Source organism: Delphinapterus leucas, chromosome 7, assembly GCF_059928025.1.
Source record: "Delphinapterus leucas isolate spDelLeu-1000000601 "Yukka" chromosome 7, BTC_Dleu_Yukka2, whole genome shotgun sequence".
Taxonomy (NCBI): domain Eukaryota; kingdom Metazoa; phylum Chordata; class Mammalia; order Artiodactyla; family Monodontidae; genus Delphinapterus; species Delphinapterus leucas.
This window is the reverse complement of record NC_143135.1, coordinates 12,037,663-12,065,399: the sequence shown is the minus strand read 5'-3', so window position 1 is coordinate 12,065,399 and position 27,737 is coordinate 12,037,663. Positions and strand designations below refer to the sequence as shown.

General features: G+C 50.8%; 1 protein-coding gene across 7 annotated transcripts; it reads right to left on the bottom strand.

Annotated features, from left to right (window-relative positions):
- Nucleotides 1–1,556: 1,556 nt before the first annotated feature.
- On the bottom strand, nt 1,557–26,457 carry SLC43A3 (solute carrier family 43 member 3). 7 transcript variants are annotated; one of them, XM_089914812.1, is made up of 13 exons: nt 26,393–26,457; nt 24,943–25,309; nt 24,435–24,564; nt 21,633–21,679; nt 18,963–19,039; nt 18,645–18,737; nt 17,683–17,822; nt 16,451–16,545; nt 15,240–15,416; nt 14,895–15,014; nt 12,244–12,430; nt 11,508–11,631; nt 1,557–4,678 (listed from the first exon to the last, which is right to left on the bottom strand). In XM_089914812.1, the coding sequence occupies exons 2-13, from the start codon at nt 25,124–25,126 to the stop codon at nt 4,478–4,480; spliced, it is 1,575 nt and encodes a 524-aa protein (XP_089770938.1). In that variant the 5' UTR covers nt 25,127–25,309; nt 26,393–26,457; the 3' UTR covers nt 1,557–4,477. The 7 variants fall into 7 exon arrangements, 5 of the variants coding, with proteins under 5 accessions (XP_089770938.1, XP_089770935.1, XP_089770936.1 ...); XM_089914809.1 differs by lacking the exon at nt 26,393–26,457 and adding an exon at nt 25,950–26,226; XM_089914810.1 differs by lacking the exon at nt 26,393–26,457 and adding an exon at nt 25,994–26,226.
- Between the last annotated feature and the right edge of the window lie 1,280 nt (nt 26,458–27,737).

Below are 27,737 nucleotides of genomic sequence, written 5' to 3'. Positions count from 1 at the left end.
TCAACACGTCAGACTGACTCATCACACACACGCGTGCACACACACACACACACACACACACCCCTACACTAAACTGCTCCTCTTCTTGTGGTCCCTTTCTCAGGAGAAATCATCACCTTGCACCCAAACCCCCAAGCCAGGACTCTGGGGCCATCGTCCACAATCTTGTCATCACCACACATTCACAGTCATAGTGCGCTTTCTTCGCCATCTCATCTACCCACCCACCCCCACTCCCCTGCTGCTCTCCTACCAGCTGCTGACTGTCTTTCACCTGGATCACTTCAGTGGCTCTCAAATCACTTTCCCTTCCTCCTCTTACCATAACCTCCCCATTTCTTTTATTTTTTTAATTTATCTATTTATTTATTTGTTTTTTTTAATTTTTGGCTGCATTGGGTATTCGTTGCTGTGCGCGGGCTTTCTCTAGTTGCAGCGAACAGGGGTGGGGGGTGCTACCCTTCGTCGCGGTGCGCAGCCTTCTCACTGTGGTGGCTTCTCTTGTTGCAGAGCATGGGCTCTAGGCACGCAGGCTTCAGTACTTGTGGCACATGGGCTTAGTAGTTGTGGCTCGCGGGCTCTAGAGCGCAGGCTCAGTAGTTGTGGCACACGGGCTTAGTTGCTCCGCGGCATGTGGGATCTTCCCGGACCAGGGCTCGAACCCGTGTCCCCTGCATTGGCAAGCAGGTTCTTAACCACTGCGCCACCAGGAAAGTCCACCCCTCACACCCTCGTCTCTGACACATTGTCTGTCTGCTGCCAAAATGAGCTCCTAAAATCCCGAGCTCATCACACAAACACTTTTCAATTATTTCTTCTTGCTCTTGGGCAAATACTTTCTTCCTGATCTGGCCCCTCCTTACCTCAACTTCAGCACTATTGACATTTGGAACTGGATACTTCTTTGTTGCAGGGGGATGTCCTGCGCAGTGTTGGGTGTTTAGCAGCAACGTCCTCACCCTCTAGATGCCAGTAGTACCTTCCCCCCAAGTTGCAACAATCAAAAATGTCTCCAGATATTGCAAAATGTCCCCTTGGGGGCAGACTTGCCCCCTAGTTGAGAGCCACTGGTCTACAACCTCAACTCTCCAAACACACACACACACACAAACACACACACACACAAACACACACACACACACACACACACACACTCCACTCTGCTCCAATCATACTGAACACCCTGCTATTTCCCTAATATTCTGTGAGCTCTCAGATACCATTTCATCTGCCCAGAATGCCCTTTCCTCTCTAACCACTGTGCTAGCCCTCCTCTTCTACTAAGTCTCAGCCAAAGATCAACTCTTCCAGGAAGCCTGCCCTGATTCTCCCAGAGAGAAGTAGAAAGGAACCTCATGGGGCTTAACTCTAGCCCCGCCCCTATCCCATCTCACAGCAGCTGTCTTCTTGCTGTCTCCCCAGAAGAATGGCAGCGTTGCCTTTCTCACCTGTGTACCTCTGGTACCTGCAGTGTCCTGGAAACATGCCAAAGGCTCAATTCATGTTTGCTGAATAAGCGAATGAATGATGAAAAGAAATTTTTGTTTAAGATGAGTTGAGCAGATGCTCCCTGAAATGAGATCTTAAGCAGGAATTTTAATAACAATAACAACAGCAGCATCTAACATTTAAGAAGCACTTTCTTTTATTTTTAAAATATTTTTGGCCACACTGCGTGGCATGTGGGATCTTCTTAGTTCCCTGACAAGGGATGGAACCTCCCCCCCCCCTGCAGTGGAAGCGCAGTCTTAACCACTGGACCGCCAGGGAAGTCCCAGGAAGCACTTTCTATGTGCTAAGTGTTTTGAGTGTTCCGTATCATCTAATCTTCTAAACACCTGTATCAGACAAGTACCACTGTCATCCGTAAATTATAGACGAACAGACTGAGGCTCAGGATGGTGGAGCTGCCTGCCAGGTAAGCATCAAAGCCAGGATTTGAATGGAGAGCCTGAGCTCCTATCCTCCACACCTCACTTCCCCGTAGTGGTGAGTAATTAGCTCAGAGCAACGTGAGTGGCACTCAAGCCACCCTGTAAGTTAGTGGGGCAGGTGATGATATAGGAAATATGAAGAATGTGCTCCTTGGGATTCAAAGGATCCTGGGGCCGTTCCTGACTCTGTCACTCGTGAGCTGGCCCACCACGTGAGCTTGGTAGGTGCCTCATCTCCCATTCTCTGTCTGCCCATCTGCAAGTTAAGGATGAGAACCTCACAGGGTTTGGGGAGGACTCACTGAGAAGGTGGTTGTACAATAATCTAATCTGATACGTGGTAGGTCCTAAACAAACAGTCCTAAATATTCTCCCCATTTTAGAAATAGAGAAAGCAAGGCTCAGAAAGGTTAAGTGATGGTCCAAATTTCATGTACTGGCAAATGACGGAACTTGAAAAAAAAGAATTCTAGGGGCTTCCCTGGTGGCACAGTGGTTGAGAATCTGCCTGCCAATGCAGGGGACACGGGTTCGATCCCTGGTCTGGGAAGATCTCACATGCCGCGGAGCAACTGGGCCCGTGAGCCACAACTACTGAGCCTGCGCGTCTGGAGCCTGTGCTCCACAACAAGAGAGGCCGCAATAGTGAGAGACGCGCGCCCCGCAATGAGGAGTGGCCCCTGCTCGCCGCAACTAGAGAAAGCCCTCGCACAGAAACGAAGACCCAACACAGCCAAAAATAAATTTAAAAATTTATTTAAAAAAAAAAGAATTCTAACAAGCAGATAATTTCTGAGCATCTTCGACGCACTCAACACTGCGTGGGACCAGTCACAGACACCACCAAGAGGAGCCAGGTCCTGAGCACCTGGAAATATAGCTCTGCTCTCCCAGCTGGAAGCTCAGAGCCATGATGGAGGTTCAGTTGGTGGGAAGAGCCCAGAACTGGTGTCTCACAGAAACAGCAGGGGAGTTTGTGCCCTTGCGGTGAGGGCCTATGGATGCAAGCTGACTCGCTGATTTGGTAATGAGTGGGAAAAGCAGTTGGTCATGGTGATTGGCGTAATGGGCTTTCACGTTTGCTGGTCTAGCGCCAGGCTGGACACACACAGCAACCCTGAAGCAGCTTTTGTCAAGCCCCAGAAAGACTCCTGGAGATGACTGAGGGGTCCTGCGGTGGGAGAGGCTTTGCGTACCTCAGGGTCTTCCCCCCAGATAGACCTCTCTCTTGACCAGCTGTGGAGGGACAGCATTCTGATGCTAAGGATGGATGCATCCTTCCATCCCCTTGTTGACAAAGAAATTAATCAATAGTCAACCGAAGAAAAAAATATAAATTTTTACTTTTTTATATTTATTTATTTGACTGCATTGGGTCTTAGTTATGGCACGCAGGATCTTTTTAGTTGCAGCATGCGGGATCTTTTTTTTAGTTGCAGCATGCCAACTCTTAGTTGTGGCATGTGGGATCTAGTTCCCTGACCAGGGATCGAACCAGGGCCCCCTGCATTGGGAGCATGGAGTCTTAGCCACCGGGACACCAGGGAAGTCCCAGAAATGGAAAATTTTATTCGAGCCAACCTGAGGGTTATAACCCAGGAGACAGTCTTTCAGAAAGTTCTGAGGACTGCTCCACCTGTTAGGGATCAAAGCAACGACATGTTTTTGACACAAAGGGTTATATGTCAAATGACGTATTATTGACAGGTTACACAATCCAAATCTACATGTACAGTGAGTAGTAGGTCGTGGGTCATTGTGACCCCTTACAAGATTAAGAAGGACGGTTATCTCCTAAGGAATTGTGACGCTTTGTGACGTTAAGGAGGAAGGTTATCTCCTAAGGAATTGTGACGCTTTGTGACGTTAAGGAGGAAGGTTATCTCCTAAGGAATTGTGACGCTTTGTGACGTTAAGGAGGAAGGTTATCTCCTAAGGAGGTCTGATTAATGCAGATGCACAGCACACATCTTCATTAGGAGAGGGAGGAGGCCCAAACGGGCTGAGAAAATTTTGATGTTTAAATCTTTCTTGTCATAAAATATAAATTTTATTTTATCACCTCCCCCAACATGAAACTCCCAGAAATACCCCAAACTTCTCCAAAGCCTCCTGGCTCAAGTCACCCTGAGGTTTCCACAGGCAAGTCCCTGCGGGTGGGGAACGGAAATCTCAGGGTGGTGGAAGGTTAAAGAGGCTCCTTCCTTCCTTCAAACGTTCATTCCTTCCCTCTTTCCTTCCCTTCTTCTCTTCTCTCCCTTTCCTCTCCCCTTCCTCCCTCCCTCCCATCTTTCCTTCCTTCCTTCTATCTCTCTGCATTTGTCTCTATCTCTTTCTGTCTCTCTCTCTTTTCTTTTTTAAAAAATTTTTGGCTGTGTTGGTTCTTCGTTGCTGCGCGCAGTCTTTCTCTAGTTGAGGTTGCTCTTTGTTGCGGTGCGCGGGCGTCTCATTGTGGTGTCTTCTCTTGTTGGGGAGCACGGGCTCTAGGCGCATGGGCTTCAGTAGTTGCAGCACGGAGGCTCAGTAGCTGTGGCCCGCGGGCTCTAGAGCGCAGGCTCAGTAGTTGTGGCGCACGGGCTTAGTTGCTCCACAGCATGTGGGATTTTCCCGGACCAGGGATCAAATCCGTGTCCCCTGCACTGGCAGGTGGATTTTAACCACTGTGCCACCAGGGAAGTCCCTGTCTCTCTCTTACATCCAGTATTTCTTGAACCTCCATTCTGTGCCAGGTAGGGTGCAAAGCCCTGAGGATACAGGGGGTAATAAAAGATACAGTTACTGCCCACATAGAGTTCCCAGCCTAATGGAAGTCTTGCATCATCATCATCATTATTATTATTATTTAATCTGTACATTAAACTGCAACTGTGACAAGCTCTATGCTAGAGAAGTGCCTGGTGCAATGAAAATCTGTACTCAGTAACACGCTGGAAAGGAAAGAAGGGAGATCTGAGCTGAGAGCTGAAGGAACTGTAGGAGTTAATGATGGGTTGGATGGGACGCATTCCAAGCAAGGAGAATAAAACCATTTTAAAATGTGCACTTGACCTTTAACATGATATTGTGTATATAATAAAAATTACTACAGGACCTACTGTGTGCCAGGGCCAAGTGTTTTTCATGTGGAGCCTCATTTATCCTCACCTGAAGGGAGAGGCTACTACCGGTTCAAGGACACACAGCCTGAGGACATGAGACCCAGGGCTGTCTGTCCACGCTCCTCCCTGGGCCCCAGCCACCTCTGGGCCCTGGCTCCAGAAGGAATACACAGCCTTATCCCTGGTGATGGACAGTTCTCTGCTCACAGATTTTCTGCATTGACTACTGAAGAAACAAAAAAAAGTGCAAAAATTGAATATGAAGATTGACAGTTTTCAATGACTTTGGCTTAAGATTTGGGTAATTAGAAAGCCATTTTTCCGTCTTGAAGTTTTCCCACTTGAAACAATGCAAGAGAACCTGTGCTTTGTTAGACAGAAACAAGTTTGGGCAAATGCTTGCAGGGTGGTTTCTGCCCTGAACAAACGAAGTGACATTCCAGGATCCGTCAGGTATGGAGCCCCTCACTCTGCCCGTCCCCCAGGGAATCACAGATGTTACTGATAACAGCAGGCACGCACCACATGCCTGCTGCATCCCAGGCGGTTGATGTCATGTTTGAAGTGCTTTAAATTAATTCGCTTAATCCTTACAACTCCAAGATGTAGTTCTACTGTTATCCCCATTTTACAGATGGAGAAACTAAGGCACCATGAACCTAAGTCCCAGAGCTTGCATGGTAAAGAGCTGGCAGTTGGTCTGGGACAGTCCAACGGCCTAGCCCAAGGTACCTCTACCTTTTATTCCCCAAAGTCCTCTGTAGTCTTCCCAACCAGCTCCCATACTGCTTATTATCTTCATACAGGTGAGGAAACTGAGGCTCCGTATTATTAAGGGATTCTTCGAGGTCGCACAGCTGGTAAGTGTCTGTGAAGCCCAGAGCCTTTCCCCATGCACCTACTGCTTGAGTCCACCTTCAGGCCTGGGAGGTAACACCGGACTCAACGAACGGAATGCGGAGGGACCTGAGCATCGTCCTGGGTTTAATCACCCTGCCAGTGAGTCAGCCCCGCTGTGGGCAGCAGTGGACTCAGGAGTGGTCAGACATGGCCCATCTGTGAAGTCCTCATGGCCAACAAAGGACCGGAGCCTGGACCAGAGCCTGTGCCCTGGAGCCTGGATGAATTGTTCTTGCCAAAGAACGTTAAAGGAGGGACTCACTGCTGTGCCCCAGAGCCACGCCCAGTGCATTTGGGAAGCATCTATCCCCCAAGGGGTTGGAAGAAAAAGGCGCTCTGGGACATAACTGCTAGGACACCAAGCTTTGAATTAGGGGAAGAGGATCAACGCCCCTGGGAAGCGGGCAGCCAATACCTTCAGACTGGAGAACAGTGAGCACGATTAAGGGAAGATTAAAGGATGTGATGCCATTCCCTAGAAACTCCCAAAGTGGCTCTTCTGGCTCTATTATTATTTACACTCTCGAGCTGTCCTAGGCTGCTTTCACGGTTCACTGTCATCTGGGACCCCCTGCTCAGGCAGCAGAGGGGGGGACAGAAAGGGAGGGGGAACCGCAACGTCCAAGACGTGTGTGAGGGGAGACCCAGGATGGAGTGGAGGATCGAGTTGTGACACAGCCGTAAGATGGGGTTGTAAGCAGCCGTTCAGTCACGTTTTTGTTTTTTTGGTTTTTTAACATTTTTATTTATTTTATTTTTGGCTGTGTTGCGTCTTGCGCGCGGGCTTTCTCTAGTTGCGGCGAGCAGGGGCTACTCTTCATTGCGGTGTGCGGGCTTCTTATTGCGGTGGCTTCTCTTGTTGCAGAGCATGGCTCTAGGCGTGCGGGCTTCAGTAGCTGTGGCATGCAGGCTCAGTAGTTGTGGCTCATGGGTTTGTTGCTCCGCAGCATGTGGGATCTTCCCGGACCAGGGCTCGAACCCGTGTCCCCTGCATTGGCAGGCAGGTTCTTAACCACTGCACCACCAGGGAAGCCCCACAGTCACGTTTTTGACAACTATTTGATGACGTGAAGAAGAGCCTACGAGATGGTTTCCACCACCACACACACAGTTGCATCACTGGGAGGACACATGCCCGTTGTTAGCCACGATGGTATCTCAGAGCGCTGCAATTAACAGCGGTATTTCTTTTTCACGCAGTTCTTTATTTTCTGATCTGCTTTACAACAACTACTTATTTCTTATCTAAGAATGAATGTAAAGAAAAGGTAACGTCAGGAATTCCGTGGCGGTCCAGCGTTTAGGACTTTCACTGCCGAGGGGCCACACGGCGCGGCCAAAAACACAAAAGGGAAAAGGTAATGTCTAAAATGAATGTGAAGGCGACCTTAGGAGTCAGACAGACGTGGGTTTAAATACCAGCTCCACAGTGCAACAGTTGGATGATCTTGGATGTAACTTGTCCCGCAAAGCCTAACTTTGATCATCTGTGAATTGAGGTTGATTAAAGGAGATGGTCACATAAAGTTTCTGATTCACGCTGTCGCCGTCCTTTGAACAGCAGGTGCCCTCCTCCTCCTGGTGGACTGTCCCCTGCCCCAGGGAAGACGCCGCCCGGCACTGCCTGCAGCAGGGGCATATTTGCCCGAGTCCCTCTCTGCTGAGGCTGGTAGCAGAGAGAAGGGTTGCACTGGGAGCCTGTTGCCGAGTGAAATCAAAAGTTGTGAAACCCCTGGGTTGCTTGCTTCCTTGTTTGAAAGAGTGGTTGATTCCATTTGAGGAAGAGGTTACAGGAGGGAGGCTCTTGGGACAGAAATGAAGGCTGTACACATGGGCTGCTTCTCTCACACACTTATCTTCCCCAGAAATCATCCTTGACTCTCTCTGGATATAGTTGTTCTCTGCACTTCCTGAGGAATCCAGGCACTTTTTTTTTTTTTTAAATAACAGCTTTGTTCAGATATAATCCATATACCACACAATTCATCCATTTAAAGCGCACGACTCAATGGTTTTTAGTATATTCAGAGTTGTACAACCATCGCCATTATCAAGTTTGGAAGATTTTTATCATCCTGGAAAGAAACCCCTTGCCGTTAGCAGCCACTGATCTTCCCCGCAGCCCTATACAATAGCTAATCCCCTTTCCGCCTCGGTAGATTTGCCTATTTTCTCTCTGAATGGAATCATACTACGTTCTGACTGGCTTCTTTCACTTAGCATGTTTTCAAGGTTCAGGCATATGGTAGCGTGTATCAGTACCTCATTCCTTTGTATCACCAAATAACGTTCCATTGTATGGACATACCACATTTTATTTATCCATGGTATTAGGCATCCTTTTGAATTTAATATATTAACTGTAATGATAGCTTTGATCTGTTAAGTACCTACCATGTGCTAGGCACTTGACCTAATTTCTAATCTAGTCCAGGGACGCAGGTCTATCTCTCCAGTCACACTGATAAATTAACTGAGATGTAGAGGAGAAGTGTTCCATCCAAGGTCACACTGGTGAGAGCTGGGATGCCAAAAGGGTTGGCCTGGCTCCCAATTCATACTGCCCCATCCCACCCCGTGTGCTATGCTCTCTCCTTCCAGTTCTTGCTCTGAAGCCCGAACAAGAAAGTATCCACTCATTCAGTGATCATTCTTCCAACAAGCCCTAACTGGCACCACGTGCATGGCAACCAGGCACTAGTCCCTGAGCCTAGTGAGACCCAGATGCTGCTTCCTGGAGCTCCCTGTTGAAGGGAGGAGAGGTGGTCATGGCAGGGGCCAGTCTCCAGGAAGGGTGTGACCAAGGCCTAGGAACTCAGAGCTGCTGGAGAGCCCAAGGAAAGGTTTTTACAGGAGATGACATTTTGAGCAGGACCCCAGTGGACCAGGCAGATTTCCCTGGCAGACAGGGTGAGCCCCCAGTACAGAACTGGTGTGCTCACAGATCCTAAACCAGAAACCTGGGTCCACAGGGATGAGCTCTGTGTCCCTGGAGGTGGGAGGTGAAGAGGGCAGGGGAGAGGTTGGCACCACATTGCTGGATCGCCAGGCTGGACTCTAGGCTTTGTCCTATGCCTGTGCAGCATCTCAAAAAACATTTATTGAATGAATGAATGAATCCGCCTGCCAGCCCCTCCCCCCAAGTCCTCTCCTGGCTAAAAGGAATAAAACAAATAAAACACCTGGTGTGTTCCAGATTCTCCCGTCTCGCCCACCCGGTCCCTCACCTATCCCCCTTTGCTACCTACCTCCTCTCCGGTCATCAGTAAACAAAGGAACAAATGCTCAAGTGCTCTCACCCCGTGCTAGGCAGTAGAAATTACCTTAAATTCTCACAATCGCCCTCAGGGACGCAGGTGAGGACGCTGTGACTGCGAGTGGCTAAGGGACTTGCTTGGCTGCTGAAAGGCAGAACTGAAACTCACACCAGACCTTCTGATTCCATCTAGTGCTTCTAGTTTGCGGGGGGGTCGGGGGGCGGGGAGCATTGCAGTAGGGGTAGGGGCAGGGTAGACAGAAAGAGAAGGCAAGGGAAGGGATTGCTGGGGGTCCTCAAGCCCAGGGCACAGGACCAGGTGGCCAGTTCGCAGTCTGAGGGCTCCTGCCCCACCTCTGGGTCCAGCTGCCACATCAGGATTCCTCCACTCCACCCCTGCATCCACTCCCCAAGGCTGGGGCTGGGACAGGAAAACGCAGGCACTCACGCACGCACATCACGACAGCCCCAAAGCCTGCAGAGGTGGAGCAGCTGTTGCCTTAGGCAGAAAGCCTTTATTTTTTAAATAAAATTATTTAATATATAATTCAATATATTATAAAACTATTCCCCAGAGGACGCTTTTATATAACACCTAAAGTAAATAATCATCTCCCTTCTTGAAGAGGAAAACATCCCCAAAAGGCTTCATCAGAAATCCTTTGGTCAAGCGGGCTAGCTGGTTCCCAAGGCCCTTCGGGTGGCCTGACTCTTTGTCACTGTTCTTAAAACCTTCTAGAACGTGAACTCCAGGAAGAACCTCCAGCTCCAAGACCCTCTCCTTCTACAGGTGGGAAAACTGATGCTCGGCGGGGAGAAGGGTCTGCTCAAGGTCACTCGACATCAGCGGCAGAGCTGGGGCTCAGCCCAGGGCCCCCACCCAACCCGGTCTGCCCCTCCTTCTCCCCAGGCTCATTCCCTAACAAGGCTGGGGCTCTGACGGAGAGCTGGGCACCACTTCTGTTTGTTTGTTTTTGTTGTTGTTGTTGTTGTTGTTGTTTGCGGTACGCGGGTCTCTCACTGCCATGGCCTCTCCCGTTGCGGAGCACAGGCTCCAGACGCGCAGGCCCAGTGGCCATGGTTCACGGGCCCAGCCGCTCCGCGGCACGTGGGATCCTCCCGGACCGGGGCACGAACCCGTGTCCCCTATATCGGCAGGCGGACTCTCAACCACTGTGCCACCAGGGAAGCCCTGGGCGCCACTTCTGAATGCCAGGTGGCAATGCGGCCATGACAACCTCACTCTTCACCTGGAAACTTACCCAGCAGCACAGGGCCCAGGCACACAGGGGCTTTGGAGACAAAGAGGCCTGGAGAAGCAGGGGACACACCCTCCCATCACATCACCCCACCTCGGGCCAGGCATCTGCCAGGGTCATGCGCTTCCTACCCTGAAACTAAGAACTTCCACGTGACTTTGCTTCTTGTCTTGCCGATAAGAAGGCTTGGTGGACAGTTAAGTATGTCTTTTTGTTCTAAGAAAAAATAATGGCTACTTAATACAAGTAGCCTGGGTGGGCAAAGTCTTTCTGGACACGGGGTGCTCAAAGGTGAAGGAAGATGACACGTCCTCGGGGCTGAAAAGGGAGGGCTTCTGAACTAGGCAACCCTAGGGGGGCTTTCTTTCTGACAGCACTCCCGGTACACCAGGAAGGGGTGGACAAACGTCAGAAGAGTGACGAGCACCAGAATCACATTCACCTGGAGGGAGAGGAAGCAGTGAGGCGAAGTTCACCACTAGTGGAGAGAGCAGAATCCTGCCTGGTTTATCCCCTACTTTCCACTCAGACCCAATGGTGCCCTCTGGGATGGACTCTTGGTTATTTTCCATTCTGCCCCATGGAGCAGGTTGGGTGGGGGGTAGGGGAATATTATATTATACTTTTTTTTTTTGGCCTCACCCCGTGGCATGTGGGATCTTAGCTCCCTGACCAGGGATTGAACCCTCGCCCCCTGCAGTGGAAGCGCAGAGTCTTAACCCTTGGACCGCCAGGGAAGTCCCAATGTCCGTTACACAGGTGAAAAAACAGAGGCCTAAAGAGTATTCAGTGACCTGGGAAGAAGCTGTGTCACGTTAACCCTTTGGCTTCAGGGACCCCCACCCCCACCCCCAGCACAAGGCAGGGTACTCCCACTGACCCCAGTTTGAGAAGCAAGACCAAGGATGTACCCATGTGAAGAAATCCTCCTGCAGGGACCACACCCAGGCCACCCCAGCCAGGTGGGGGGCGCCCCCTGCTGGGGACCAACACAGTTGTCCCAACCTGGACATCCCTGCTGGTCTAAGGCCAGGGTCCCCCAACCCGCCACAGTACTCACGTAGAACGGGTCATTCTGAAGGGGGCCTTTGATGAGGGTGAAGATTGGGAACTGGAGCAGAGACACAACAGCCGACAAGGCCATCACTAGCCCAAAAAGCTTCCCAAAGTGCTCTGAAGGGAACCTGGGCAGAGAGACAAATGAGGTTCCAGTGAGCTCTGGCTGTGGTGGGCCTTGGTCAGCCCCCTGCTCCCCTAGCCTAAGCCTGCCTTTATCCACCCACACCCACACAGCTCCCCTCCTTCACCTTTGCTTAGACTTTCAAACGACAGAGCAAAGAGATGGCACCGTGCTCGATCCCGGGGAAACAGCAGGGACCCAGACACAGGCTGTGCCCCGGGAGGTCTCAAGGAAAAAACACGTGAATAATTCCGCTACATGCTAGATGATGCATGAACTATCAGAGGAAGCAAGAACACAGAGGCACAAGGAAAGAAAGACACTTTCTTTCTACTCTTCCCTGGGAGAGCTGGAACAGAAGTGGGCTTTGGAGGGTGAATAGGAGTTCACAGAGTAGACAACCGAAGCAGAGGGGAGCAGGCATGAAGAGCTTTCATGTACATAAAGGCTCTAACCCTCCCACCAGCCTCCACCTCCTCTACACCTGCTCCCAGATGCTGTGTGCCTCCTCTGGCCACCTCTGGTCCTCACCTCCTGATTTCTTTGCCCCCAGCACGCCTCCCTTTGCCCCAAGGGTGCCCCCGTCACGTGACGCATACCAAGCCCACCTACGTACGCGAGGGTGAGGAAGGCAGCATTGCCCCCGTAGAGGAAGGAGCGGTTGATCACTTGCAGGGTGAAGGTGGCGTACTGCAGGGTGAGGACAGGGATGGAGGCACAGAGGGCGAAGCCCAGGCACAGCACAGACGTCAGGACCAGCGAAGGCACTGTTGAGCGCAGGGCTGCCGCCGAGGCCGAGGAACCTGGGCCAAAGGGAAGAGCAGAGGCTGCATGGATGCCCGCAGGGGGTTCATCCTGAACCCTCTCTCCACACATGCCCCATCTCCAGTCCATCAACAAATGTTGATAATTCACTTCCTAAATATCATTCAAATGTATCCACTCGTTTCCAACCCCGGCGGCTCATCCTAATTATAGGCCAGCATCACTAACTCACAGATTATCACAGTGACCACCTGACAGGGAGGGCCCTCAACCCGCAGCCAGATACTCTGGGTAGCACCATGGGTAATAGCAAAAGACTGGAAACCAACCAAATCAGCAGCAGTAGGGGAACGCAGCACCAACTACGCTGCAGTCACATAACAGAACTAGGCAGGGGTTAAAGGCAGAAGGAGGGAGCCTGGCTGTGGGGCAAACACAGGACAGAGAGTTACATAAGGAAAGCTGCAGGGGGCTTCCCTGGTGGCGCAGTGGTTGAGAGTCTGCCTGCTGATGCAGGGGACATGGGTTCGTGCCCCCGTCTGGGTCTGGGAGGATCCCACATGATGCAGAGCGGCTGGGCCCGTGAGCCATGGCCACTGAGCCTGCGCGTCCGGAGCCTGTGCTCCGCAGCGGGAGAGGCCACAACAGTGAGAGGCCCGCGCACCGCAAAAAAAAAAAAAAAAAAAAAACAGAGAGAGAAACTATGAGTGGTTACCCCTGGAAGTTTCTAAGGCACCAAATCATTTTTCTAAAACTAGTAAATAGAGGAAGAACCATGCATTTATTTTAGGGTAACAAAATAGTTAATAAAGGAAAGGTTTTCTTTCTAGAGGAATTCTAGCTATTAAAAGCAGAAGGAAAGATAGAAATAGAAAATCTCCTTTTTGCAGCCCTAATAAAATAACGGGCCTAGGCACTGATCATCCACAGCTGTTAAAATCATTAGGGCTGCAGCTCATGGGAAACTTGTACAATGGGCAGATCAGACTGACAACGTCTGAACCCACTGATCAACCTTAACATCTAAGAACAAAACCACGGGTACTAAGGGCCTGATGACGAGAGCTTGTAGGTAGCCCACAGCTCCAGCTCTGAATCATTCTTGCCAAAAAACATTAAATATTCGTATTAATAAAAACATTAATCTGCCTGTTTACAGGAAAGACCCAATCAAAGAAACGTTTTTAAATGACATGAAAAGGATGCCAAACCCAAAATGTGGGAAATCTGACAGGACAAACAACCTAGTTCCTTCGATAAATGAACAACAAAGGGAAAAAAGGGGGTGGGGGACACAGAGACTTAAAAACATCTAAAAGACACATCAGTACATTGTGTGGCCCCTGTATGGATCCGAATCTGAACAAACCAACTATAAAAAGGCATAGTTGAGACCATTAAGGAAATTTGAACAGGACTACATTATTAGATGATACTAAGAAGTGATTAGGGGCTGTTTTACATATGGTAATGATATTATGGTGATGTTTAATTTAAATAAAAGAGGTCCTATTTGCTGGAGCTACCAACTGTTGTATTTACAGATGAAATGATCTGATGTCTGAGATTTGTTTTAAAATACTCCAGCAGGGTTAGGAGAAGCAGCTCAGGGAAGTGAGAAGTGGGAGAGATGAAACTATAGGGGTAAAGGGAATTCCCTGGTGGTCCAGTGGTTAGGATTCTGCGTTTTCACTGCGTACGCCCAAGTTCAATCCCTGGTCAGGGAACTAAGATCCCGCAAGCCGTGAGGTGCAAGGCCAAAAAAAAAAAAAGAGAGAGAGACCTCAGCATGCCTGCTCCTCCATTCTTGTCCAAGGATCATGTCCAAGCTCCTTGGCATAACACGGCCTGTCCCTTCTTACCTCCGTCTTTCCAGCCCCCTCCCGACTACCTCTCTGTGCCCTGGCCAGCCCGAATCACTTTCTGGGATTCCTCAGATTCCTTAATGTTTCACTCTCCCCTTCACCACCCTGACTCCTCTGTACTCCTGGGCCACTCTCCCAAGGCCCTCCTCTTCAATTTCTCACTTCTTTACTCTTCCTTTAGGTCTTGGCTTAGATGCCACTTCCTCCAGGAAGACTTCCTTCCCTGACACCCATCCCATCCCCACCCAGAACAGGTTATGTGCCTTTCTTTCTGTTTCATAGCTCCCTGCAGGTTTACTTCATGGACTGTAAAGCTTGATTACTGGCATTTCTCCACTCTCTAGACTGAGAAAAGCTTCTTGAGAACAAGGACGTATCTGTCTTGTCCGTTACTGAATCTAGAACTGTGATTGGCATATAATTGGCACTCAGAGACTAGTGGTTGGATGATGGATGGATGGGTGATGAATGGACAGATGAGGGATGGATAGATGGATGGATGGATGGATGAGTGATGGATGGATGAACGGACAGATGCAAGTAGAAAAGGATTTAGAAGAAAAGAGAAGATGGGCATGGAGGAAAATAAAGATCTCTCCCCTCCTGGTTCCCTGATCCTCTGGAGCCCAGGTCTCACCTGTCCTTCTTGCTTCCTCCTGGTACTTGTATTTAAGCCGATCCATGAGCAGGCCATTCCAGGGGGCACACAGCACTCCAAAGAACTGAGTGATGGCAAAGGCATTTGTGTACGTGCTGACTGCAGAGGGCAGAGAGGGGTTGGACAGTAAGAACTTTCCAGGAGTGCCTTACGGATGAGGACCCTCCCACCCGGCCCTTGCCCTGCCTGACCCTCCTCGCCACACCCCTGCTCAGACCTTTCTCTGGAGCACAGAGCCCTGCTGAGCTCAGCACCCCGCCGCTCGAGGTTCCAAGTCCCCAGCTGTGGTGCTCAGATGTGCTGCCTCCCAGCCCCATCACATACCTAGCACCCTGTCCCCACTGGCCAAGTTGCTCAGCAGAGAGTTGAGGGTGCCGATGAAGAGGTAGTGCCACAGCTGTATCACAGACAGCCACACCAGGTGCCAGGCAAAGCGCCGAGAGAAGGCGTAGCTCCAGAAAGAGCGGGCTTCCTGCTCTTGCTGCCCTGGTCTCGAGATCTCTGGTGGGAAGAGCAAGATTTGGGCAAGAGTTACACTTAAAGTTGGGGGGCAGGGATGGGCAAGAGTGTAGGGGTCTTGAAAGGACAGCCTGAGGTCTGAGCTCACCCGCTCTTCTTGCCTTCCTGGGCACACCGCCACCTCCACGCATCATCCTGTCCCCACCACCCTGAATGAGCCTCCCACGTGCTCTGCCTGCCGAAATCTGATCTATCGCAGCTTGGACTCAATGACACTTCTTGCACTAACACTTTCCTAGTCTTTCTCAGCCAGGATGATGAAAAGAAAGACGAGAGGAGAAAGTTAAAGACGAGGGTTCGTGGCAGACAGCTAGTGTTTCAGCTGATCCACAGCCCCTTCTTTTCCTTCCATACCAGAATCCTGAGTCTCCTCTGGAAATCTCCCCCCGCCCTATTCTTCATGGTCCAGATGGGACTGTGAATTAAGCATTCCATTCCTCACCCAAGGCTGACCAAGTTGATCATTCTCCTCGAGAGACAGATTTCAGACTGGGGTCCCCAGAGGCAGGTCCCCTGGTTCTGCTCTTCCTGGATGGAGCCTGGCAAGTTCACTTTGCCCTTGCTTTTGTGAACTTCTCAGAATCCTGTTCTCATTTCTACCTTAACCAGCCGTGGTCTGTGATGTTTATAACCAAAGACCCAAAACAGACAGAGGAGAGAAAGGAGTCTGTGATGGAGACGGGACAGATCCAGCAGACCTGCAGAAATGGGGACATATAAGGCAGACTTAGGAGTGGGGGGGAAGGGAAGGCAAATGATGGAAGACTGGCTGCGAGGGGAAGGGGTATGATGAGATGAGAAAGAAAAGGGGGACAAAGAGGAGAGATGAGACAAAAATGTTGCCCCTCTCTGGACCGCCTATAAACTGAGGGGGTTGAGAAAATCCTGCAGGTCTTTTCTCTACCTGTCCTTTCCTGATTCTGAGTCCCTGGGAAAGCTTTGGAGGTGAGCAACCAAGTTGGCTGTGGGGAGAGGCCAGGTTCTGGAGGGGAAATGGGTTAACCAGTAGGGCTCACCTTCCTTGGGTGAAAGGAACTCCTCTGAAAGCTCCAGGTTTTGGGACTCAGCCGTTTTCTTCTCTTCCTCTCTGGGGCCATCCTCAGAGCACAGGCTGTGGAAACAGAAGCCCCATCAGCCTGACCCAAGAATTGTGAGCTGAGCCTCAGATTCAGGCCGTGTGTGTGTGTGTGTGTGTGTGTGTGTGCACGCGGCGGGAGGGGGGATAGTACATTTCGCTATACAGTGGAATCACCTTTTCACAACCCCAATGCCCAAGTCACAGTCCAGACCGATTAAATCAGAATGTCTGGGCGTGGGAGTCAGGCTCCCATATTTTTTAAAGATCTCCAAGTAATCCCAGCGATTCTAATATGCAGCAATGTTTGGGAACCACTGAAGTGCAGGAAGAATAGGACAGGCCTGGGTTCAAACCCCAGCTCTGCCTCTTCCTGAGGCTGTGCAACACGGTTCAGACCTAACTCTTCTGAGCCTCCTTGTTCTCATTTGGAAAGTGGAGGTAAGTATGCGTATCTCAGGACTACTGTGAGATGAAATCAGAGCACATGGGGCTGCTAAACAGCAAACAAATGCCCTCTCTCTACTGCTTGGATGAGTGGCGGCACAAATGGTCCCATGTCTTCCCCTCCTCTGCTCTCCACCCTTTGCAATACAGCTCTGACTATTTCCCTGTCCCCTCCATCTGGGCTGGCCTTGTGAGCTGCTCAGCCAAGACAACCCAGCAGAAGTGATGCTGTGACAATTCTAAGCTTAAAAGTGAAAAAACCTTGTGCATTTTGGCATTTATCTTGGAACCCTGAGACCACCATGTGAAGAAGCCCAAGCTAGCCTGCGGGAGGATAAGAGCCATGTGACCCAGAAATCCCTGCCACTCCATATGGCCAGACAAACCCCATGTGAGTAAGGCCAGCCTAGACCAGCCAGCCCCCAGCTAGCCCACCAGATGATCAGAGGCATGAGAAGCCTTGTCAAGATCATCCAAGTAGCTCCCTGATCAGTAGAACTAGCCAGCTACACATAGACTTGTGGAAATAATAAGTGCTTAATGTTTTAGGCCATTAAGTTTTGGGGTAGTTTGTTATGCAGCAGTAGCTAACTAATACATCCCTGGTCTAGTCCTCCTCTCCTGGGACAGGTTTCCTCTGCCTTACCATGTCTGTCCCATCCCTGCTTCCTACTCCAGGTGAGATGAGGGGCTCTGGGCACACCATCACCAGCTCATAGTCCTTACCCATAGCTGTAGTTGGGGGGCAGCGGATAGGGGATGTGCCCCCGGGGCATCAGAAGGAAAGTACGCCCAACATGCCAGGCACTGCAGACAGAGATGAAGATGAAGGAGGCCCTGAGACTGATGCCCTGTTCATAAAGGAGCTGCAGAAAAAGGAGAGGAGAGGTCAGTGTTAACAGCCACGTTCACAGCAGCATTATTCACAACGTCCGAAAGGTGGAAGCAAATCAAGTATCCATCCGCGGATGAATGGATGAAGGAAATGTGGCACATACGTACGATGGAACATTATTCAGCCTTAAAAAGGAAGGAAATTCTGACACCTGCTACAACATTGATAAACCCTGAAGACATTATGCTAAATGGAATAACCCAGTCACAGAAGGACAAATACTATATGATTCCACTTATGAGGTACCTACAGCAGTCAAATTCACAGAAATAGACAGTAAGACAGTGGTTGCCAGGGGCAAGGGGGAGATGGGGGGGGTACCCACAATGGGGATTATTGTTTAATGGGCACAGAGTTTCAGTTTTACAGGGTGGAGAAGAGTTCTAGAGAAGGATGGCGGTGATGGTCATAAAACAACACGAATGAACTTAATGCCATTGGACTGTACACTTAAAAATGGTTAACATGGAAAACTTTATGTTAGGTGGGGTTTTTTGGCCATGCAGCAAGCAGGATCCTAGTTCCCTGACCAGGGATTGAACCCGCGTCCCCTGCAGTAGAAGTGCGGAGTCTTATTTTTTTGGCAGTGCGTGGTCTTAACCACTGGACCACCAGGGAAGTCCCTGGGTGTATTTCATCATACAAAAAGTCAGTGTAAGAATTAGGGGCTGAAACCTGTGTCTACGAAGGAGTCTTGGCCCAGGCTCTTGCCTTCCACCCTGGTGGCTGATTATGGATGCCTGGTGCTCCCCAGCAGCAGGGGAGATAAACATGGGCTATTGCTATCTTTTACCTTAATGATAAGGAAGACTGCCGAGGAAGAGTCAAATGCTCCATTGTACATGGTGATGATGGTTGAGCGGTGTTTGCCAAATAGGTTCCCGATCTGGAGAACACACGATCAGCCTGAATCACTTATTTATTCGTGAAATCTCTCCTGTGCACCCAGCAAGTGTCAGGCCCTCATACCCAGACCTACCCTCCACCCCAGGAGCTACCACTCTGGCTTGGGCCAACCCCATCAGAGGCAGCCAATGTAGCAAAGTGCTTCTCCCTCCCTCCACCCACCCCAACCTCCGGCCAGGGGCCTGTGATTAGGGCAGGCTCACACCTGCAGGTTGGTGATCAGAAACAGGATTCCTCCTACGGTGAGCATGGGCATGGCCAGGAAGAGCAGCACAGCTGAGTCTGGAACAATCCAAGACAGAGATGGGGAGGTGTCACAGTGCAACCCAAACATGCAGCCCCGAACTCTGGCCCCCCTGCTCCCTACAATCCTGGGCTCAGGGCCCCAATTCTAGGCAGCCTCCCAGCATCCTCCAAGGATCTTAGGGTCCTGGTCACGGCTCCTTCACGTGCCCCTGCGGAGGGACCCTGCAGAGGTCTCCTGAGACACCCTCTTCCTCACCAAAGATGACCCTTGGTCTCAGGCAGGGTGGATGTCTACAGAGAGAGGCAAAACTCAACCCACCACCCCCTTCCCTCACTAAACCACAAGCAGCCCCTCTATTCATCCTTGACACTGTGGGGAAGAGAAGCCTGGATTCAGTCCCTGAGCCCAGCCTCTGATTCACTGCTTTGAGCTAGATTCTGAATTTGTGACTCAGTCATTTCATCTGATAAATGGGAATAACATTCCCTGCTCTTCCCACCTCACCAGGCGCTGTGAGATCTGAGTGTCTCTCTTTTGTTCATTAAACTTTGAGCATTTCCTTTGTGCCAGGTGTTGTGCTTGGCACTGGAAATGCAGGATGAATAAATACTTCTTGCCCTTGGAAAGACTGACATGCAAAAAAATCATTCTAATAGGTCTGGCAAGTGTTGGGTAAAAAGAGCAGAACTAAAAACAACTAAAGTGCCAAGGACTAGGGAGCCCTCCGTAAATTAGTCTTTCCCAAGTCACAGCCTTCTTTCTGCCCACCTTCATGATTTGGGCCATATCCCACACCTGTCTTATTTGCTAAAAAGAATTTTTTTTAAGTTGACTCACTTTTATCCAAAAGAAATCTATTATTTTTAAAGGAAACTTTATATTGGGAGTTCTCTGGTGGCCTAGTGGTTAGGATTCTGGGCTTTCACTGCCGTGGCCCAGGTTCAATCCTTGGTCGGGGAACTGAGATCCCACAAGCCACTGTGGCACAGCCAAAAAGAGAGGAAACTTTCTATCGCTAGTATAAATGAAAAGCAACTCGTGTTGCTTGCTGTGAACAGGAGGTAACTGTAAAAATAAATACAATGAAAACACTGTGATTAAACTGTAACTGAACGCAGTGGCCTTCAGAATGTTCAAAGCCTGATACCTGCTCTTGTCATAGTGTTAAAATCATCCCAGCCCCAAACCAAGACTTTCGTGCATGAAATCAGAGGCTGAATGAGAAATAAAAAGGGAGTAACTCTCCCACCAGGTGATTCAATGTTAATGCAGCACGTGTGTGCTTCCTAATAATATTCTCCAAAGTGACTATTACCCGAGTCACTTTTGTTCCATACCTCGAGAAGCGCTGTACACTTGCTCATTTTAGAGCATTCACACTGTTTACCATTCAATTTCTGTCTCTATAAAAGGTACGTCTTCAAATGCGCTAAAGGTTGGTTGAGATTCCTTTCACAATAGCATGCTTTTTCCAAAACCAAAAAGCCCTATTTTAGGGGGGAAGGGAATATTGTGACTCCAGTGATTGACACACGTGAGTCAAACGCACCCGGCCATCGCCTCCACATTCAGCCACTTGAAAACCATGCTTAGGCTTTTAGGTAAGAAGACAGCTTGATGAGCAGAGTGGTTTTTAAATAACCAGGCTACCTCATGAGATCTGCTCAGACAGAGACCCTCAGTCAGCTTTGCGCTCACCGAACACAAATGAAGTAACAGATTCAGCACAGGTACTAGACACAGGAGAGTTAGGTACTTTTTATTTCCTAACCCAAAAACTGAGCCACGTCATCTGGCACTGGGGAGGAATACTGGAAAGCATCTCTTGGCCTCTATAACTGAGATGCTAGCGAAGAGCACAGCCAGGGTCCCAGGACCCCTTCCCACTAACTTGCTCTGGGGCCTCTGGCTAGTCCCTGCAAAGGGTCTCTCTCTGACCTCAGTTTTCTCCTCTACGTAATGGAGGAAGTGGGGAATACACCAGACTGGAATTCCCAGACTTTGGGAACTGTATACACTTACAGACCAGTAAAATTTGAAAAGAAAACTTCTGACTACACTGGGGTTATCAGTTTGTACCCGGCTAAGTCAGGATATTTTCAAAAACTGCCATTCATATTATCATTTCATTAAAAAAAAGAGAGGACATTTAATACATAACGAAAGGATGTAATCTTTTTGTTTTTTTGCGGTATGCGGGCCTCTCACTGCTGTGGCCTCTCCCGTGGCGGAGCCCAGGCTCCAGATGCACAGGCTCGGCGGCCATGGCCCACGGGCACAGCCGCTCCGCGGCATGTGGGATCCTCCTGGACCGGGGCACGAACCCGTGTCCCCTGCATCGGCGGGCGGACTCTCAACCACTGCACCACCAGGGAAGCCCGGAAGGATGTAATCTTTTGAATAAATTCTTCTCTCTGAAGCAGTCCCTCCACTGTCCTTATTTTTTGCATGTCTCACTAGACTAAACTGTTTTTATAGACCAGCAATAACTCTCTCAAGGACTCTTTCCAGCTGAAAGTCTGTGGATCTCTGAATACCTGTGGGGGTCAGTGCATCCTGCCCATCACCTTCTGCACCTGCCCATCCACCAGCTGCCCCTGAGGTTGTGTCCCTCCCGACAGCACTCACCTGCAGAGATGAAGGCTATCGTAAGCGTGGCGCTGGTGTAGAGAAATCTGGAACACAGAACGGCAGATGGAGAATGCGGTCAACAAGAGAGAAAGCTGGAGGGGCAGAGGGTGCGTGGAGCCAAGGTCCTCCCACCTAGAAGTCCCAACCAGCCAAGCCCTTGAAGAAAGGGGTTAGTGCCTCGTTTACAAATCATAATCTTGAGTTCTAATTCCTCTTGCTGTGTGACCTTGGGCAAGGCATTGCCCTTCTCTGGGCCTCAGCAGCCTCTTCTATGAAGAGATGTTTGTGGATGGACCTAGAGACTGTCATACAGAGTGAAGTCAGAAAGAGAAAAACAAATATCGCTTATTAACGCATATATGGGGAATCTAGAAAAATGGTACAGATGAACCTGTTTGTAAGGCAGAAATAGAGACACAGACGCAGAGAACAAATGTATGGACACCAAGTGGGGGAAGTGGGGGGGGGTGAACTGGGAGATTCCGATTGACATATATACACTAATATGTATAAAACAGATACCTAATGAGAACCTACTGTATAGCACAGGGAACTCCACTTCGCCGTATAGTAGAAACTAACACAACATTATAAAACAACTATACCCCAATTTAAAAAAATTAAAAAAAAAAACCAGAATCTAACCATTAAAAAAAAAAAAGAGAGATGATTGGACTGACTGATCTAGGTCCTAAGCTTAAAGTTCTAGGATGTTATTGTTTAAGGACCACAACCTTAGAAGCATGGGGTAATAAAAGCAGTGCTTAAGTGTGATATTCTGATTTATAATAAGAAATACATATTTGGTCCAGGTCCCCAGTCCCTGACACAGGGCTCCTAAGACCCTTGTAAATTCCTACATGATAAGAGCCCTAGGAGCATCTTTTATTCTAATGAGGGGACCCTGGATGGGTCCTGGATGGGGGCTGCTCACCAGAAAGACTAGCCATAATTAGATGCTTGGAATTTTCAGCCCTGCCCCCGACTTCTCCAGAGAGGGGAGAGGGGCTGGAAGTGGAGTTAATAATTGATCATGCCTACATGAGGAAGCCTCCATAAAATCCCAAGAGTATGGTGTTTGGGGAGCTCCCAGGTTGGTGAACACAGCCATGGACCAGGAGGGTGCTGCACCCTAACTCCACAGGGACAGGAGAGATCCTGGGCTCCGGACCCTCCCTGACCTCGCCCTATGCGTTTCTTCATCTGGCTGTTCATCTGTATCCTTTATCATATCCTTTAATAAACTGGTATAGGGCTTCCCTGGTGGCGCAGTGGTGGAGAGTCCGCCTGTCGATGCAGGGGACACGGGTTCGTGCCCCGGTCCGGGAAGATCCCACATGCCGCGGAGCAGCTGGGCCCGTGAGCCATGGCCGCTGAGCCTGCGTGTCCGAAGCCTGTGCTCCGCAACGGGAAAGGCCACAACAGTGAGAGGCCCACGTACCGCAAAAAATAAATAAATAAGTAAACTGGTGTATGTGTTTCCCTGAGTTCAGTGAGCCCTTTAGCAAATAACTGAATCCAAGGAGGAGGAGGTCACAGGAATCCCAGGTTTGCAGTCGAGTCAGACAGAAGTTGTGGGTAAACTGGGGACCTACCACTTGCAATTGGCATCTGAGGTGGAGGGCAGTCTGGTGGGATTGAGCCCTTAACCTGTGGGATCTGATGCTATATCTCCAGGTAGACAGTGTCAGAATTGAGTTAAATGATAGGACACCCAGCTGGTGCCACAGAATTGCCTGGTGTGGGAAAGGCTCCCACACATTTGGTGACCAGAAGTGCAGAGTTCTGTGTAAAAGTAAAGGAGAAACACAGGTGGGAAGACTGGGTTTTTCTTAACACACTAAAGGCTGGAGAAGAGGGAGTGGGCATAGAAGGACGGGAAAGAGGAGGAGACAGGTGACCAAATTCCAAGAGCGACTGACAGCGTCATCGTGCACCCAAAGGCTTAGAGAGCCAAGGGCTTGCTTTCCTTCCAGGCTGTTTCCTGGTCCAGCCACCCTCCGGTCCCTCTGACAGCTAGCCTCTCACGTGCCTCCTGGGAGGCGCCGGCTCTGGGTCCTATCAGCTCCCCCGCAGGCCCGCCGCTTATCTCCGAACCTGGCCAGCTGCAGTGGCACCCCGTGGAGCCAGCAAGTCCCCCACCCGCCGTGACTCGTCTGCATGGGATGGACCCCCACGGCCTCTCCTCCCGTCAGAGGGAAACTGAAATCCCACCACTGGAGACACCCAGGACACCTTACTACCTAAGCTTCTGGGGAGTGATGGTGGTGGTGATGAAGATGACGATGAGTCACTCGGGTATGATGAGGACAAAGGTCCCCGGCATGAAGGCGAAAGTGGTAATTCTATTTTTATTTTTATTTATTTATTGGCCACACCGCACAGCATGTGGGATCTCAGTTCCCCAACAGGGATCAAACTGGCGCCCCCTGCACTGGAAGCACAGAGTCTTAACCGCTGGACCACCACCAGGGAAGCCCCGAGAGTGACAATTCTAGGCTTTGCTAATTGCATGACCCTGTCCCAGGCCAGCCCTCACAGGAAGTAGGCCTGGGCTCCTGCTCTATTCAGCACATCGTACAGCACGCAGTTCCACATGCAACAGAGGAAGGAGGTGAAGAAAGGGAAGCAGGGGTGTGGGGAACAGGGAAGGTCGAGACAGAGTCCACACCCTGGGCAGTTTCTAGCAGGGCTGCTGGGGCAGGGATACCCAGTTGCCTGGCCTGGGTCTCCCTCCAAACAGAGCTGCTGCGAGAATTCCTCTTGCCCCACCCCTGTTCAGATCCCCTTGGGACTCACATGGCTATAAGGCGGGCCACGGTGGTCTTGAAACGGTCAAAGATGTAGCCAGTGGGGAACGTCATGAAGTTGTTCATGAAGGATGCCAGGGTGAAGATGAGTGAGAAGCGCTCGTCCTGGGCTTTGCAGTCTGGAGGAGAGAAAGGCAGATCTCAAGAGCCCCGGGTGGATGGGCCAACCTCCCATCCATCCCAGCCTTCCTGCCAGGCCGGCAGGCACCCAGCCTGGCTCCCGTCCAGGGCTGCCTCTCCCATCTTGGACAGCTTGCCTGGTAGGATAAGTTCTCCCTTAGATAAGTGGAGACGTGACTGCCCCTAATTACCTCTTGAGAGCCGGTACTTCCCTCCCCAGGAACCTCTGAGACCAAGGTTGAGGGCGGGGGCAGCTGACACTCCCTTCCTCTCACCATAGACATGCTGACAGAGGAGGCAGGGGGTGGAGTCCTTCCGACCCCTTCCCACCACCTGGGAACCAGACTCAGCTTCCTAGAGAAGCCCTCCTCCCTTACCATCCAGCCCCGTGGCATTGCCCATCAGCCTGGCATTCGGTTCACACAGCTCCTCAAAGTAATGTTCTGTTTTGAAGACAAACACCAGGGATGCCCAGCCGAAGAGGACACCCGCAAAGCTGAGGCATTCCAGCAGCCCCGTCAGCAGGGTGGCTACACGAAGGGGCAGGCTCTGGCCCTGCATGGTCCGAGGTGGAGCTGATCCTCAAATCCCACTGGTGGCCTCCTGGGCTGACCACAGGAGCTGCAAGGCCCGGCTTTTGAGCACTTGGACAATTGCTTTGGCAGGCGCTTCTGTTCAGGTGGCTCTCCGGTGCTGGCTGTTTCGGGCCTGGGTAAAAACCATCAGTGGGCGACTCCCTGGATCCTGTAAATAAGGCAGAGGCTGCTCGGTACACAGGGCTGTGGGAAAGGTAGAGGTGGACAAAGGTTCTTTGTGGGATAGACAAAGAAGCCAGGTGTTAGAAACAGCTGCAAATGTCTCTCCAGCCCACATCTGGCAACAGGTGGGGAAGCTGGAACTGAGCCCCAGTTCTGGAGACGGTCCAGTAAAATACAGCAGCAATTGAAAGCCAGGAACAGGGGGTAAGGGACTTCACACAGGTCCTCACAGAGCCTCACAATAACTTGGCAAAGAGGGTGTTTTCTTATCTTCAGTTCACTGACAAAAGCTCAGAGGACTCTGTCAACTTCCCAAGGTCACGTGGTCTGGTTAGTCACGTCGCAGGCCAGTCTAAGGGCAAAAACATCCCCACCTCCACACGATCCTCCGTGACCCTCGGCTAGGGCTCCCAATAACCCCCTTCCCAACGCCCCTCCTCACATCACCATCTGCCAGGAAAGCGCCCAGAGGCCGCTCCCCACCCCCACCCGCTCCCCCTCTAGCACGTGGTCAGCGGCCCTCCCAGCAGGGGCGCCCCGAGGTCTGCCCAGCCGCAGAGGCCCTGGCCTCGTCCCCGCGGCCCCGCCGCCAGCACCCCCGGCCCCGGCCCCGAGCCGCGTCCTACCCGCCGGCCTCCGCGCGGAGCTCTCGGGTTTGGCGGCGGCGTACCTTGCGACGTTTAGATTCGCGCCTCCACTCGCCCCTCCCAGTCCCTCCACGCCCCCAGAGATCCCGGAAGGGCCGGGATGGGCGGGGCCGGAGAGGTCCACCGCGACCCGCTCTCCATCGCTTCCTTCTTCTCCAGCTCTCACAATCCCGTGCTCTTTTTGACCACGCCCTGAGACCGTCCCTCCTTTCACTCTAACCCCAGCAGCATCTGTTTCCCTCTCTTGATCCTCTTGCAGCCTCTCAGCTCCTTTGCCCCTCCTCCCTCCCCTGACCGAGATAGTTTTAGTTCTGTTGCGCACGGACAGGCAGCCCCACGGAAAAGATCGCACAGTCGCAGCACACACACAGACGGCTTACCTGCAGACACACACACACACACACACACACACACACACACACTCTTCCTTGTGCTCTACCGGCACCACGCGGGTGGGCACAGAATACGTTTCTCTCCATTTGCCCAGGAGCTCAATCCTTTCTCCTGATCTCATGCTCCTAGTGCTGCCAGCAAATCCCAACACATAGAGAACCAAGAGCCGGAACTAGACAGTGCAGACAGGAAAAAAAAAAAAAAAGGTGCCTGGCCTTTCAGTGACTGTGTTGCCTGCCATTCCACTACCTGCGGCCGACCAGACGGTGCACCCTGAGGGGAATTCAGGATGGAGAAAACGAGATTCTGGCCCTAGATAGTTAAGATCTTTTTTTTTTTTTTTTTTTGGCTGCGCTGGGTCTTCGTTGCTGCGGAGGGGCTTTTCTCTAGTTGCAGCGAGCAGGGGCTACTCTTCTTTGTGATGCGCGGGCTTCTCATTGCGGTGGCTTCTCTTGTTGCAGAGCACGGGCTCTAGGCGCTCAGGCTTCAGTAGTTGTGGCATGAAGCCTTCAGTAGTTGTGGCACAGGGGCTCAGTAGTTGTGGCGCATGGGCTTAGTTGCTCCGCGGCACGTGGGATCTTCCCGGACCAGGGCTTCAACCCCTGTCCCCTGCATGGGCAGGCGGACTCTTAACCACTGTACCACCAGGGAAGTCCCAGTTAAGATCTTATGCAGGAATAACTTCAATGAGCCAACATGCTTTCCTCTTCCCATACTTGGAAAAACGCTAAAATCATGAACTTGAGATGTCTGTTTTTGTGATCGGCAGTAACCTTTTCCTGTCTGACTACATGGGCTGTTATTGTTATTGTTGTTGTTGTTGTTTCTCCAGCAAAAACGTTTAGATATCTGACTCCTCCCTGACCTCTTTGGAACAGTTTCTCAGAGCCGAGAGGCTGCCTCCCAGGCTATAGTCCTCAGTAAGGTCACTGAATAAAACATAGCTCACAACTTTTAGGTTGTGCTTTTTTTTTTCCAGTCCACAACAGCCTTCCAGAAACCACCCCCTGGAGTGGTGCACTGCCTTTTCACCACCAAGGACCCCTTTGATTACTCCCTGCCTCCCCCTCCAGCCCAGGTTCTGAAAGAGTCAACCTGCCAGACTTTGTTGATTAAATATTCATTCATTGCTCCATTTTTTATTAATCAAAGACATATATAATTGCCCGTCGGAGCTCGTGATCAGCATGAGCTAGCCAGCTGAACCAGCGGGCGCTGCTCTCATTCTGGCCCAGAGCGAGTGAACTAATGGCTTCCGTGGCCATTTCCCCGTATAGAAAGCTGAATCTGGGGAAGAGCTGCTTGTATATTCAGTGTAGTCTACAGCCCCCCGAGCCCAGCCTCCTGGATTCCTCCTGGGGCCCAGGGACTCAA

Coding starts and splice junctions, on each gene's coding strand:
- SLC43A3 (XM_089914812.1), bottom strand. CDS start 25,126: ATGCAGGGCCAGAGCCTGCCCCTTCGTGTAGCCACCCTGCTGACGGGG. Junction 19,040..21,632: donor GATAGCCTTCATCTCTGCAG/GTGAGTGCTGTC, acceptor GGATTGTTCCAG/ACTCAGCTGTGCTGCTCTTC. Junction 16,546..17,682: donor CCCCCCAACTACAGCTATGG/GTAAGGACTATG, acceptor CTGTTTCCACAG/CCTGTGCTCTGAGGATGGCC.